General features: G+C 45.9%; 1 protein-coding gene across 6 annotated transcripts in view; it reads left to right on the top strand.

The window, feature by feature from the left end:
• Window positions 1-837: 837 nt before the first annotated feature.
• dachd (dachshund d) overlaps window positions 838-14,680 on the top strand; it is an 89,650-nt gene continuing 75,807 nt past the window's right edge. For 2 of the 6 annotated variants that reach the window (XM_072396627.1, XM_072396624.1), the window contains exon 1: window positions 842-1,664. In XM_072396627.1, coding sequence (XP_072252728.1) covers window positions 1,108-1,664 — 557 coding nt within the window. In that variant the 5' untranslated portion in view covers window positions 842-1,107. Of the gene's footprint in view, window positions 1,665-14,680 lie in introns of all 6 variants that reach the window. The other 4 variants (XM_072396623.1, XM_072396622.1, XM_072396625.1 and 1 more) reach the window with 4 other exon arrangements.

Raw genomic sequence — 14,680 nt, 5'->3', positions numbered from 1 at the left:
TTCTAATTGTACTGTAATGGCCTTATAACCCTTCCCAGATGGATGGGCAGCAGAAATGGTTGCTCGATATCATTGCCGATGTCTCTCTTCCTCTGCATTGTGTTAAAGCACACCTGAATGCTCCAGGCTGCCAAAACTTCTGCCTTTGCAGTAATGGTTGGACTGAATTTTCCTTAGTTCTTTTCTTAATGAAAGAAAAATAACAATGATGGCATGATCCAGTTGGTCATGTGATGCCGTTCATCTGAGGTAACACGAACCTCATTTTAAGACCTGGTAAGGATGGTACATCTCATGGGAAACCACTTCTGTTTCCAGTTGTGTTATGATGCTTTTAAATGGGAGAATGCTTCAACTTTGGCTGGGAAATGAGACATGTTATCCTCTCTGGAAGATAGGGTGACTCATACAGGCAAGATCAGTCAGAGAATATAACAAATGTGACGTCAGGATTGGAAAAAGTATGGCAGAACCTGATCACCCAGTCCCAGAATGTAGGCGAGAGATTTTTATTTAATTTTTTTGACATTGTGGTGCACCTCTCTGGCTTAAGACCTCTGAAGTAGGCTTTCCTAAATGTTGGACACAGCATCAGTAACCTACATTGTTGTTAAAATGTAGCTGCAACCAGAAATGACTTTTGGCCGAAATAAGGCAAACAAACACACACACACAAAGAAAACTGAGACGGAATCTGATCTTAAATAACCGGGATGTCTAAAACGTGTAATTAAGAATGTGTTATTGAAACAGACCTGAAACATTTCAGTTAACTACAGACCAGTTATATGTTCTTCAAAGGCTTCCACTGTCCCCTAGCTCCTCCCTCTCTGTACCGTGTGACAATAACAACTCATCCACAGAGCGGAGCTGCACTTTTCAGCTCATTTTCCTCCTGTCATTCCTCCTCCTATCTTTGATCATTGTCCCGCCGCTCGACCCCCCAAGAAACCCTCACTCAGCACGCCTTTTCTTCGGTAGCTCTTTTTACTTCCCAACTTATCCGAGGAGCTAAACTCTCGTGGATTCTTTCATTTAGGGGTGCCTCGGCAGGCTGGGTTTTATACTTTGAACTTCGGCGACTCTCTTCCCCTCTTGTAGGTGACCATGGCCGTACCGGCTGCTCTGATCCCACCAACTCCTCTGATCCCACAGCCTCCGATCGCGAATCCCTCCGCGACGACGTCTCCGCCGTCGACAACTTCATCACCATCTCCATCCCTGGGCCCCCCATCCGGACCCGGACAGAACCTGTTCAGATCAGATCTCCTCGCGACCAGCAGTCCGGGCATCCAGACTCCAAACGCGGCTCTAAACCCCAGCAAACCCGTCTACTCGACCCCGTCGCCTGTTGAGAACATACCGCAAAACAACGAGTGCAAGATGGTCGAGTTGCGCGGTGCAAAAGTGGCCTCTTTCACCGTGGACGGCTGCGAGCTCATCTGCCTTCCTCAGGCTTTCGACCTGTTCCTGAAGCACCTGGTCGGCGGACTGCATACTGTCTACACCAAGCTGAAGCGGCTTGAGATCACGCCGGTGGTGTGCAACGTGGAGCAGGTCCGCATCCTCAGAGGACTCGGCGCCATCCAGCCCGGGGTGAACCGCTGCAAACTCATCTCCAGAAAAGACTTCGAGACTTTGTACAACGACTGCACGAACGCGAGGTTAGTGGAGAGCTCTCTTGTGCGTTTTTTTTCTTTCTTTTGGCTGAAATTTCCTCACAGACATCCGTGCGTAAAGGCGCAAGAGCGAGAAAAGGGGGAGACGGTTTTTTTTTTCCTTTTTAGAGCGTCTGGTCCGAGAGCTGTAATTATTAATTTGATAATTGTTATCGAGTGTGTGTGTGTGTGTGTGTGTAGGTTGCAGTATTTGAGGTGTGTGTCGAGCTCCGTCCAAACGTCGAAGGACGGTGCTCGCAGTTGTGTGTTGGGAAGGAAGAGACGAGCGCGTTTCACCGGTTCCAAAAAAAAAAAGAAAAAAGAAAGGAAAAAAAAGAAGAAAAGTTAAGTGAAAGTTTTTTCGCACGTGCGGGACAAAGCTGAGCCGTGATGGATAGCCTGTCTGGCTCTGAACAAATAAATCGATAACGTAGGATACACCTCGGTTGAGTTTCACGTTGCTTTAGAATAAAGTGGAGATGTGGAGCTGCCACTAAAGGACGATCCCTCAAATAAGAGGCTGAAATCTCCCCTTTTTTTCTTTTCTTTTTGAACTGCAGTTTCTCTTTGCTTGTTTGAAACTTTTTTTTTTTGTCAATTTGACGCTTTAATGACAGGAATAAAAACTAGGCTATGGCTCTGTTGATGTGTCCTTGCCACAGGGGCGATATGATTTCGGTGATTCTCAGAAAATAAAACAAGGCAGACCCAGACGAGCAGAAGGAATGCCTTTACATTTGCCATTTCTTTTATTTGTATTTTGTCTTTTTTATTTATTTTTTGGTAGTTTGAAAATGACATTTTTGAAAGTGTCTGGCACACTCCTGAAAAAAAAAAGAGTGCCTGAAGAGATGAACCTGGGTGAATGGAACACCCTTGTTTGCCATAAAACAAATAAATGAATTTCCATTGGAGTTGGAGAAATGCTGCTTGTGTGGAAGCTGACGCATTAAGCCATGTTAGCAAATGGGGACATGTTCAGCTTTATTTAAAAATGGAGTGACTTAGGCAGAGATCAATATTTGATTAAAAGCCATTTTTATTGTCCTGTTGCTCCTGTCTTTGATGTATCGCTCAAGTCTCTCAGGATGGTTCAGCCTGGTCAAATTTACCATCTTACCTGTCACTGTGATTGATTCCGTATTGATCTGCTGGCCAGAAATGAGCTGGAAATGCAAATATGATGGAAAAGCACGCGTCAGTGGGGAATAGCAATAAACACTCGGAGTCACTTTGGAGTCTCAGTTTCAAAGCGTGCTCCCTTTTTGCAGAATTAACAGTGCGAGATCACAGTTGGCTCTTGAGTTATAGCTGTGTGTCGGGGCACACACAGACACACGACAGACACAAGTTGTGGGGTTTTTTTTCTGTACCATTTTGGGTCATTAAGATCTGTGGCAGTCAGGCCTGGTAAGAAGAAGAAAAAAAATCCCCAAAACTTACACGGCATTTTGGCAGCACTTGGAAGCATTTTTATTCTAATCTGTAGCTGTTTTCCATGTGGTTCACTCATTGATACCTTCAGTATGGCTTGCAGCGGACACGGTTCGCCGTGGCGAGGGCTCCACGCCTGCTTGGAAAAGCGACTGGCCTCACACGCGTGTAAAAGCCTCCATTCCAGGAGCAGTCGTCTCAACAACTTACCTGCGCACTTTGGTGCTTAAGTGTCATTTACATAAAGCATCAAGGGAGATGAAGCCCCCCCCCCTCCCTCCTCTCCTTCCATAGCCAGACATGCACGGTGCGGTGACTCTCCTCTCGAGCCCGGCGAGGAGCTTCAGGTGACAAAGTATGTGGTTGAACTCTCTGGGTTGTCAATGGGGGGATGGCCAGCGATGGGGTTAAAGGATAATGCAGTGCCTCGCGTCGCTTTAATGACGCTAAAGTGCTGGGCTATTACGGGCACACGGACAGGACTGTAATTGTCTCTGAAAGCAGCCAGGTTCTCCCGGTGCTGGGCTGAAATCAATCACTCAGACCCGGCCTGCCTGCCTGCCTGCCTGCCCCATTTGGAGAATTACATCATGGAACAGCGAGGCATCCGCAGGATAAAAGGCTTCTGTTACTTACAAAGAGTTGATTTTATTTGCGGGGATGTGTGCTTTACTCAGCCTGTCATTGAAGTGCTGCTGACAAAATGATCACTTTGAGTAAACAGGACACAGGTTGCCCTGTAGGTGAAAACGAGTTCCCTCTCCAAAGTCGGCACTCCGCTTTTTTTTTTGTTTTTTTTTGTTTTTTTGTCTCACCGACTTACAGTCGGATCAGAAGTATCCGAGTTCACCGGTTAACCCGCTCAGGTTACACAACAACAGCCTGCTGCCTGGGATAGTTTAGCTTTTCATCTGGCCCTCTTGCCACAGTGTCACCGCTCTTTTTTTTATACAGTGGCAGAGTGATAACAATGAAGTGAATAATACTGCTGTACAATGGCTCTCACTATTTCACATGCACCCCCCCCCCCCTCCCTGCATTCTATTGTGCTCAGACAACACTACTCCCCATTTTGCACACAGTGTGAATGTGAATGGCACCTCGGAGCACTGCTGCGACCTGCTGTTTCGGTTTTGATGTGGACACAAACGAGCTCGGACCGAATGGTTCCCCCACTTTACTTTGAGCACAGTCAACCGGCAGCGTTCAGGTGGCATGTTTGTCATTTCATTTTTTTCCCCACCTGTTTTTCTCGATTTGTGCGAATTTCCGCCGTTGATTAAAAAAAAAAAGAAAAAAAGAAGACAATTAAAATTCCTCTTGAGAAATGTCTTTCGCACGGTTTTGCCGAGGGTTTGAACTGCGTTTCTCAGCGCTGCACCTATTAATTATGGTTCATCTTTAAAAATACCAGAGATAATCGTTCTCGACCCTTTCGTGTTCTTAAGGACACTCACGCTTTTCTTTTTTTTTCGTCCACATTTGCTCCCACACTGATCCAGGTTCAGTAATCTCCCCTACATTATGACTCTGGCCCTCCAGGAGCCCTCCAGGAGCCCTGTGTGTTTCAGCTACTTGTTTTCCTTTTCATTTTCCCCGCGGTGGGATGAAAAAAGGTTCTTATTGCTGCGTGACACTTGAACTCTCTGAAAGGTTATTATAACACGGTGGGTGGGTGGGGGGTGCAGAGATATCGCATATCTCATTGGTCTGCTTTGTGGAGGCAGGCTATCCGATGCTGGGGCGCAGAAATACAGCAGTTAATTGACAATCATTGTCTACCCCTGAAGGTTAACCACACGCCCTAGACAATGTCCCACCACTGGGAATGGGTTGGCTTTTCACTTACATGCCCTTCTTAAATAGATTTTCCCCGGCTCGTTTCAGTCAAACAGATCTCCCTCTGAAATGTTGCACATGACGGGTCACAGTGAAGCCACTTTTTTCCTTTAACGAACACACGTAATTGATACTGATTTGACAGGAAGCGTTATGAGAGCTATCACCTCTCTCGCTCCTATTTCAAGTGTGTTTATGCCTAAATACACATATTTGCAAATGACGGTAATTGTTTTGTTTAGCGCTCAGTGTGAGCTGCCACCGTGGGTGCCAGCTTGTCTCTCTCCCTCCTCTCCTCCGCCCGAGCGCTCTTATAATATATTTGTTTTCTACAAGGCGCGGATGTGTTTACAGGTACTCATGGGAGATTTCTGGATTCCATTCAAATCATTCCCAGTCAGAGTGGGTGCTAAGATACCCCCCCCGTCACCCAGCAACCACATCCAAGAGGGAGCTCGGGCGATAATAACTTCAAAAAACAGAGTGACAGATGCCTGATTAGAGAAGTAGAAGGAGAGGGGGAGAGGCAGAGATAGAGAAGAAGAGAGGGCGAGAGATAATGGTATACAAAGCTGTTTAAAACCCAAATCTATTGAAGTACTTTCTCGAAAGCCAAATTGGCCCTCACGTTGTGTGTTGTTCCTTCATTGAAGTAAGAAAGGAAAGCATTTTATGTTGGGGTTTTTTTTTCAAATTTTTGCCCACATTTTAATCCTTCTGTGGGGATCTGCTAAATTTGATTAGGTACAGTACATGTGCTCAAGTCAACTGTGCAGTTGGCAGATGGCGGCAAGGTGTTTTTTTTGTTTTTTTCTTTGCGAACAAATAGTCTCCTTGAAAATCAGAATTGCTTTATTGACTCGACATTCACCGAGTTGGAACAGGAGCAAATTAAAAGGGTTTTTTTTTTTAAGCAGAAGAAGAAGAAGAAGAAAAGTCCACCGAGTGGCTCAGTTAACCAAACGCGTTTCATTTCTCCATTTCTTTTGGGATCAGATTTCTTCAGCTTAAAATGAAGCTGAGCCGAGATTGTTTTAAAAAAAAAAAACCCTGCAGATTTCACTCGTTAAAGAGGCTTTTGTCTGACACTGTCTGTCGTCATTTGTGGATTTAGAGGCTATTTGCATGGCGTAGAGGCCTGTGTTGTTAATTTGCCTGTTGGATGCATTAGCTGGCCACGCCACTTATTTGCATGCCTTCACTGGAGCTGCAGCAGACACTGAATTGCCAATTTGTTCTTGTTTTCCCCTCATTTTCCCCTGTTTAAAAATCACACATCAACACAGATTCTATCTCCGCTGACCAGCGCTTTGAGAATGAATTTTCACAAAGTTACACCAAAAAAAGACTTTTACGGACAACGGGCCGAAGCTGTTGAGAATCTTCCGATTTAACCTTTGAGAGCGATGATTCCCTGACATGCCAGCAGAAGCCTCTCCTTTCTCCCCCCTTCTCTCAGACGGCGCTTGTCTTTACTTGCGGGCTCTTTCATATTACAGCACACTTAGGGAGCGCGGCGGAAGTCACCGATGCTTGTACCAGGATGTTAAACGCTACTGACAGAAGTTAGTGGGAGCAGATGAGATTTCCTGATTGGCGAAGGAATGCAGGCCCTTGCCAGGCTCTAATATGGTCACATAGAGAAATTGATTTTCCTCAGAAATTAATTAATTTTTCATATAGCCCAAAGCTGGAGTTTAAAAAAAAAAGAGTGCATACTTGCTGGTTTCCTATTTTTCCTCCCTTTTTTTTAAAAAAAAAGAAAAGAATTATTGCCTAATCATATTAATACTTTTGCCCCAAGGATGAAAAGATAATTGTACAAATGCATTTGGAAATATGTATCACTGAGTATTTATGATTAAATTATGCAAATAACTCCGCTCCCATCCTTCGTGGGCCCAGATTGTCTAATTAGGATTGATATGGCGAATAGATGTTGGGGAATCTGAATACAAGCATGTCCAAAGAGCAGAAAATTGAAAATGACAAGGCTGGAATCCTTAAAAAGTGTGTTGCGTTCTTACCCCCCCCTCCACCTCACTCCTCTCCTCTCTGTCTAATTCAGCGTAGCTGTATCAGGAGTTAATTTTCCCCAGCTTCATTTCTCGTCTGAGCTGACAGGAAAAGGAATCCATTAGGGAAGCAATCTCAGATGGGATTCCACAAATTTCCTCTTCTTGTTTTCTCTCCCCCTCTTCGCTTTCGTGCAGCCTATCAGGGATGAATCTTCTCCTGAGTAAACATGCAGATGTTATTCCGCCAGTGTCAATGTTTTTGGAGCTCTTTGCTCAATACAAAAGGGCTCCTCCTTAATAATTGAGGGATCTTACGAACGGAATGTTGTGCAACAAAAAGCCCTTTGTACTTTTGGAATTTCAAGGAGTAAAGCATGTCATATTAAAGGACTTATTCTTCCTTTTTTTTAACCCCCCCCCATCAAAGTAAGGAATCAACGTTAGATGACATTTTTTATGTAAAAAGAAAGAGTATAACTGAGTTTACGGCAGGTAAATCATTTAGAATCCTTATTAGAATAACCGACAACTACCAACATATCTGTCTTACTGAATTCATGTGCAGTATAATGCAATTTATTATTGAATAAATGCTCTCTAGTCCTTGTAGGATCCCACTGCACATTGACACTTGCATGGGCCAGCAGTGAAATGCGATTTAACAATTCCTCACGGGGCTCGGGGGGGGGGTACCTCCCCGAAAAGAAAACAGGGAGGAAGTGACATCTGTTGGCCCCCTTTCTTCTTCTGCTGCTGGCTTCAGGTGGACGACGCAGCGCGGGAGCGGCCCGGCGCCCCCCAACGGTATCCGTTAAACTGGATGATTGTTATCTAATCTTTACCTGGCGCGAGCCGGAAAAAGCCCCCAAGCTAATGACACTCGAGACGAACGGCATCTGCTCGAGTCCGCGTCTTCTGATGAAAACGCTGAGAAAACAGCCCCACAGCTATTTATTGTGAATCGGAATTCACTTGCACAACACTCTATGTGCGGTAAATGTGCTGCTTTGGATTGTGCCTGAAATCAGCGGCTGTGGAAGCAGCAGGCGAGGAACCAAACAGCTCTCCTGTGTGAATGGGGCTGAAGTTAGAAAATCTCCCAAATGATAGTTGAATTATGAACTAATGTTGTTGGATTATAGAAAATTGAAGATGGTTTATGGCATTTTTTTTTAAGATCAGTATGTTTTAATTCCAAATGCCACAGATGACATATTAATGAAGATTTCCTTAATTTGATATATATTTATATGCATATATATAGGTCAAATCTGGACAACATATCTAATAACAGCATTTGAAGTATGACACTGATTGGCGGCTTGTTCTAGATCTGTCTTTCAAACATGTGAGAGGAAAAGAGGGGGGGGGGGCTGGTCATAGTTTAGCCAGCCAAATCTCCATCAGAATTTTAGTCATTAATCTTAAAAGTCATTCTCAGATGAGCAAATCAAAAGAGGAGTAAACGGAGAAAGTCTTAAAAACCCAGCGTGAAGATGGTGGAAATATCTGGGCTGAAAATGTGAAAGAATGATGAAGTCGTGAAGAGGATCTGCTGATCAGCTGTGGCTGTGTACTGGGCTTGATGTGTCGTGGCTGTGACATGCAGAGGCAGCTTAATTACAGCTTCACAGCTGCGATTGGATGGGTTTTAGCTTCATTCGGAGCCATTCGTGAACCAGGCCAGCTCTGAACAGATAAGGTCCGCCCTTCTTCCATCTCCCCACAGCGACTCTGAGCTGCTTCCTGATGCCACTGCACACCTGTAGAGGTTATGAACGGGGTATCAATATCACCAGGTCAACACATTTTCATCTAACACTGACATCTCTCTTTGCCTTTTACCCTCTCTCCCTGCCTCTGTGTCTCTCTCTGTGAGCCCAGTGAGAATGTCGGCGGGAGTCTTTATTGGTTGCAGCGCTTAGGTTTCTCTCCTCGTAGACTCAAATGTCACCGTCTCCCTGATGTTTCTTTAAAATCGCCTGTGCCACCACTTGCTGTGGCGCCTGGCTATTATTACCCTCCTCTTAAAGAGTGACAGTCGGGTCCTCGGAGACGTGACACAAACCTCGGTGGATGGAGCTGTAGTGCTGTGTCAAGCCGATGCTCCCAGCCAATCAGATAGCAGGAAACGGATCGCTGTGCACCTGGTAAGCTATGAGGCTGGCGTAAAAGTTAGGAGTCAGGACAGTTTGGTCTCACACGGTGAAATCACAAACACTGCTTTGCCAGATTGATGACTGCAGATAAAAAAAAGGTCACAGTAGAAATAAACAAAAAGTTTACATGCGATCACTGAAATGGTCGAACTCTAAGGCAGCGAAAGCATTTGTTCCTCAGTTACTCGAGCGTGTTCCCTGATAATTCCACAGCAGTGCAGAAAATACAGTGACAGGCGGCCTCTATGGAAATAAAGGTTGGTTACGTTAATAAAAGCAGCCTCTGGCTGAAATGCTCTGTCCACCTGCGTTAAGCTTGTGGAACTTTAACATGAGGGACTCATAGTGATCCTGCTCGGGTCGAGAGAGAGAGTGTGAAGGATACAGAGAGAGAGAGAGAGAGAGAGAGAGAGAGAGAGAGAGAGAGAGACGCCCTCACACAAGTTCACATATGAATGGTCCTGTGTGAAAAGGAGGATGAATTGAGTCAAGCTGACATAGCATGCCAATAAGCTTTGTCTCATTTCCAATGCTGTATTCATTTGTGCCACAGAGAGATTTATTGCATGATTGACAATTATGAGAGGGTGACCTAGTTCTTTGTGATGGAACAAAAATGGTTTTCATCAGTTGCCTTTGCTTTCTTTTGCATTGTGTGCATGCTTGTGACGCTCCCTGGTAAAGAATAGGGATAGCCTCCGTGCATTGAGAGGCTAAATACCCCCCCCCCCCCCGGACCCTTCCAACCTTCCAACTATTGAAACTCGTGCATTTTTTTCGAGTAATAGCTTCATATATTTTGCATAGAATCACATCATCCACTGTGTCTGAAAAAATGAATTTCCTACCCCATTAAGCAATGTGAGCTGTCCAAATGGATCGTAGTTAAAGTGACATCTTTTACGAATGCTCTTCAATCTCTAACTTTGGTGTGGGCGTAAAAAGAAAAGGATGAATATTTTTCTATATATATATATATGTGTGTGTGTGTGTGTGTGTGTGTCTTCAGGAAGCACCAAACCATTTTGTACCACTGCTTACTGTGCCGTGTTATTTTTCTTGCTTTGATCACTCACACCGCAAATCCTCTAAATACCGTTGTAACTGTCAGCAGAAGACTTCATTCTGGTGCCACACATTTCCCCGATTCCTTTATTCCTCTATGGTTCATTCTACCTGTCTATTAGTTGTGTGTTTGCCTGCGTGCGGTTGCGCGGGTGTCTGAGTGCGCCCAGTCGAGCTTAGATTACTACGACTGCGAGGAGGAAGTCTCTGCTCCTCCTGGGACTCCTGCTTGACTGGCCCCACAAATGATACAAGCCAGGGTTTAGTTGGGAGTTAATATCCTGCAAAATTGTCCTGCGCGGCCTCGGCAGAATGTGGATGATTAAATGACACGAGCATATCAAAAACATTTTTCTCAGACTAGTGGCTGTTAAGTGTCGCGCCGGTGCGGCCCGTCTCCCAAGGTTACCATTAAAAAGAAAGGCATATTCAGTGGGAAGTGGGTGTCATTGAGCTGTGATTGTGTGTGTGTGTGTGTGTTTTTCTGCGTTTGTGCACCTGTGTGTGCAGATGTTTCACATAATGCCTTGTTTGAGTGGTTGTAATTTCTCAATAGGATTTCAGGGTCTCACAGAGAGGTTCGGCAGAAGGTTGAGAGGACATATGCTAATTGTGCCTGCGAAGACTTTTCTCTCAGAAACATGTCCCTCTAGAGTTTTCCTTGTACACTGGATGCCAGACTTCCCCCAGTGACCGAACAAAAAAAAAAGAAGAAGAAAAAAAAAGAAAAAGGCTCGAGGCTCCAAAGCGATCCATTTTATCCTCTCTTTTTCAAAGGATGCAATGCTTTGTTTTAACCTCAGCAGGAAAGGAGATGAAAGGCAGTGTAATAAAGCCCGAAAAGGTCTTTCTGTAGTTATCAAATGGCCTTTCACTCCTGACCTTTAAGATGCCACAGTTAGAACTGGAGACAATGCTAGAAATACAGATCGGATTTCGGAGATCAAACACCTCTTTGTGTAGTTTACTTGCCGGGAGAAGAAAGAAACAACCTTTCGCAGTACATCATCTGTACATGGACAAATGGGGGGAAAAAAAGAATATTTGGAGAGCAACTATCTTCCTTGAATCAACCGCGCAGATCAAACGCTCTCAAAGTCAGAAGTAATGCATCATTACAGTAGATAACTTTTTCTCTCTTTAGAGCTGACATATCTTGCCAGAGCAAGGCTCAGTGTGTCTGCATTTGTTTGCATCTGTGCATGCATGCATTTCCAGAACTGTTTGCTTTCGCCTTCATTAGCCACTGATAGCGGTGCCATTTGTTTTTCCTGCTGTTATCATGTTGGGGAGACTGACTTTGTTCCATTGGTGCTCACCAAAACGCCGCAGAATGACAAAGGTTGAGATGAAAAGGAGATGTGGCTGCAACTTCTCCATTCTTCTGCAACTCACCTGCACTTTCCCTGTTTTCTCAATGTGTTGCTGGTGACTCTGGGCCTGATCTGGAAGGTTCAGGACCAAGTCTTAAAACCATGAGCCAACGCCCCCGTACTGACAGGCCTACACTGTCCAGGAGCCCGTTTTTTTTAAAAATCACATCCATAGACGGGCTGATTACAGAGAGCGCTAATCATTAGATGTTGAATGTTATCGGGATTCGCGATGGCACCCGGCATTCCTGTCATTCTCGACATTCTGCCGAGGAGCGCTCGCAGCCTGAGGATAGAGTGTCGGAGCCTGTGGATCCCGCAGGGCTCTGTGTGTGAGACCCGGTCAGAGCCTTCTGGACCAGGCCTGTTGACAGTTCCTTGGCACTGTTGTCTCAGCAGGAAGACATCAGTTGGAGCAACAGAGAGGCTGTGAATGAGGGCTGTCTGGTCAGCGGAGAGAATGGAGCTGGAGAAGATTAGGCTTCGCCCAAGGGTCATTGTGTTCCCAGAGCAGGCCCGCGCCCGACGGCCCCGGTATTGTCAAAGGGAAAGGTCAGGTCCAACGACCAGGCTCAGCCCATTAAACAGCCCACACTCCTTCTTCCTGGAAACCTGACTGTGCTTTCTCTTAACTACCGAGTTGGGGGGGGGGATCAGCTTTGAACAGCTGAGGTCGTCATATCCTGATGTGAACTGGAGACCTCGGTTAATTGAAAAGAACATTATTACTGTATACTCGTATGGAGATATTGCAATCACGCTTCTTTATAACGTCGCACAGCGATTTCGTTTTTCAGACCGCCGCTAATTGTTTCGCAGAGCCCTCCGGTCGGTGTGCTGTACAGCGTGAGCCGGAGACGGCAGGAGGGTAGCTGACAGATCCTACGGGTGTCGAACAAATCCACACATTTATATCCTCAGCACTAAATGCTTATGTACCACATTCATAAGGTCGTCTGAGCCCCGGCGAGCTCTCATAAGTCTCCTTTAGCTGCAGTGATGGGTGGTGTCAGGGATGTCTGCTGAATGAAAGGAAACAGGCAGATAGCGTTTGATCCGTGATGGAGATGAGTCCACATAGGAGTGGAGCTAGTGATTAATAACGGTGCATCTGGGTAAAAGGGATGTCATCCCCTGGACGTCTAATGAAAGCTCTTGAACATATCTGGGCGAGGCGATATGTTGACAGTGGATGATGCAAATGAGGCTAAATGTGAGAGGAAACCTGAAATGAATCACCCCGCCGTGTCTTTGGCGTTTGTGCGTGCGTGTGAGCGTGTGCCCCGACCGGCAGCCAGCCGTTTACGTGGTACGGAGCTCGGTTTGACACTCTCCCTCCTTTGTCTCAAACTGCTAACTGTATTTAATTTCACATCTTATCGGGCCCCGCTTTGTCTGTCTGTGAGTCTCTGCACAGTGGAGGCGACCCCCGGAGATAAACTCTGTCAGGCTCTGGGGTGATTTATTAAATTCTGATTTCTGTGAAGGACTTTAATGTCGAGGGGGTGGGAAGAGTGGGAGGGTGGATGGGGGGGGTGGGGGATGCTGGCGGGGAGGGTGAGTGGCGTGTGGGGGAGAAAATATGTCGCAGGTGTCTCTGCCAGCTCCGGGCACTGTTCTCCCTCCATTACCAGCATTGTTAGGTACAGAGAGGCAGGAGAAAAGAGAGAAGTAGGAATCTATGCTGAATTTCCTGTCTTTGTTGTGGCAGTGGGCTTGTTTTTTCCCTCTGTTCCAGGCCGTAGCAGCAGTATCAAATCTTACATGTTTGGACTGGAGATAGCAAATAGTGTCTGGAACATGGGCGAGTTTCACCAGGGGGCTCGACCCGGCTCCAGTTATAGTTTCCTGCTAATCTTCCTCGGGGCACCTGAGCGGTGCTCTAACCCTCTATACAAATCTATTAGGAAAAAATCCTCTGACCTCATCGATCTCCACTCTGGATTCGAATAAAGCCTAATGTCAAGACTCTGGGTGACATCTTTTGACGTAATCGGCAGATTTCACGGGCAGTTGTTGCAATCCGTCTGCAGTCAGCGCTTCACTTTAAGATATTTTCCTCTTAAGCACACTTCACAGGTCAATTGTGGCTGTGACGGAGCTCAACGTGTTAATTTTGACATCGCTTTATTCGTCTCAAATACGCCGGCTCCTCCCTCTTGAAGCCTATTTTACATTTCTCTTTCATATCACCTTAATCTAAATTGATGTGTTATCGCAGGCGAATCTCGGAGGAGGGGATCACATAATCGCTGTCAGTGGTGCACGGCGAACTGTGGTGGTTCTGAACGCGATTTAGTCCTCTGCATTATAGGATGTGCTTTAAAGTGAAGTCACAAGGTGCTTTTCACATGACCCTTCCCTTTGAGACTTGTTTTGGGTTTTTTTTTTTGAAAGCGGGACGGGCTGCTTCCTCTGAAGCACTTTTTGATCAAAAAGGTGATATCAGCGAGCGCGCCGCTGCTTCCTGTCTTGCTTCCCAGAGGACTCTTTTCTGCGTGGCGCTTGGGTTCCTCGGAAGGGACGAGCGGATCAGCAAAGAGTTGGGGATTGTGTATGTTTATTTATTGCTCTTATTGAAGGAGTTAATAGAAGACTGTGGGCGGCGACGCGTGAAGGGCTGCATGGGACGGGACTTCTTGTCTTAGAAGCCCAACCGTAGAAATCCAGGCTGAGCACATACATCAAACCACACCGACGTGCGAGTACACAACTACCCACACACACACACGCCGGCTCTTTCTATTAGATGGCTCACCCCGTCTCGTTCTTTTTATTCCCCATTTTTCTTTTCAAAACAGGGCATCTCCCACTCCCAGGGTGGCCGTTAAATCAAACTTGGAGGATGAGTTTGCAGAGACAGAAACTCAATCCTATTTGTGCTTCTCTGAAACTAAACACTCAGAACTCAACAGCGCCCCCCCCCCCAAAAACAAACTATCTCAGTGAGATGGGCTTAAATCCACTTTCTCTCTTGCAGAGGCAGAGTTTGTTTGACCTCGCGCGCGCACCCTGGTTAGCAGGTTTGATTGAGCGGTGCCGGGGATCTTAGGGCCAACTCCTCTGATACCTACATCTCCTCGTCTCCATTGTTCTCTGCAAGTCAGCATCTTTTGTCTTTGCCACTGATTTGT

Source organism: Leuresthes tenuis, unplaced genomic scaffold (genome assembly GCF_036924035.1).
Source record: "Leuresthes tenuis unplaced genomic scaffold, fLeuTen1.0.hap1 SCAF_12, whole genome shotgun sequence".
NCBI classification, from domain to species: domain Eukaryota; kingdom Metazoa; phylum Chordata; class Actinopteri; order Atheriniformes; family Atherinopsidae; genus Leuresthes; species Leuresthes tenuis.
Note: the sequence above shows the minus strand (reverse complement) of the source record. Positions and strands in the feature narration are given on the sequence as shown.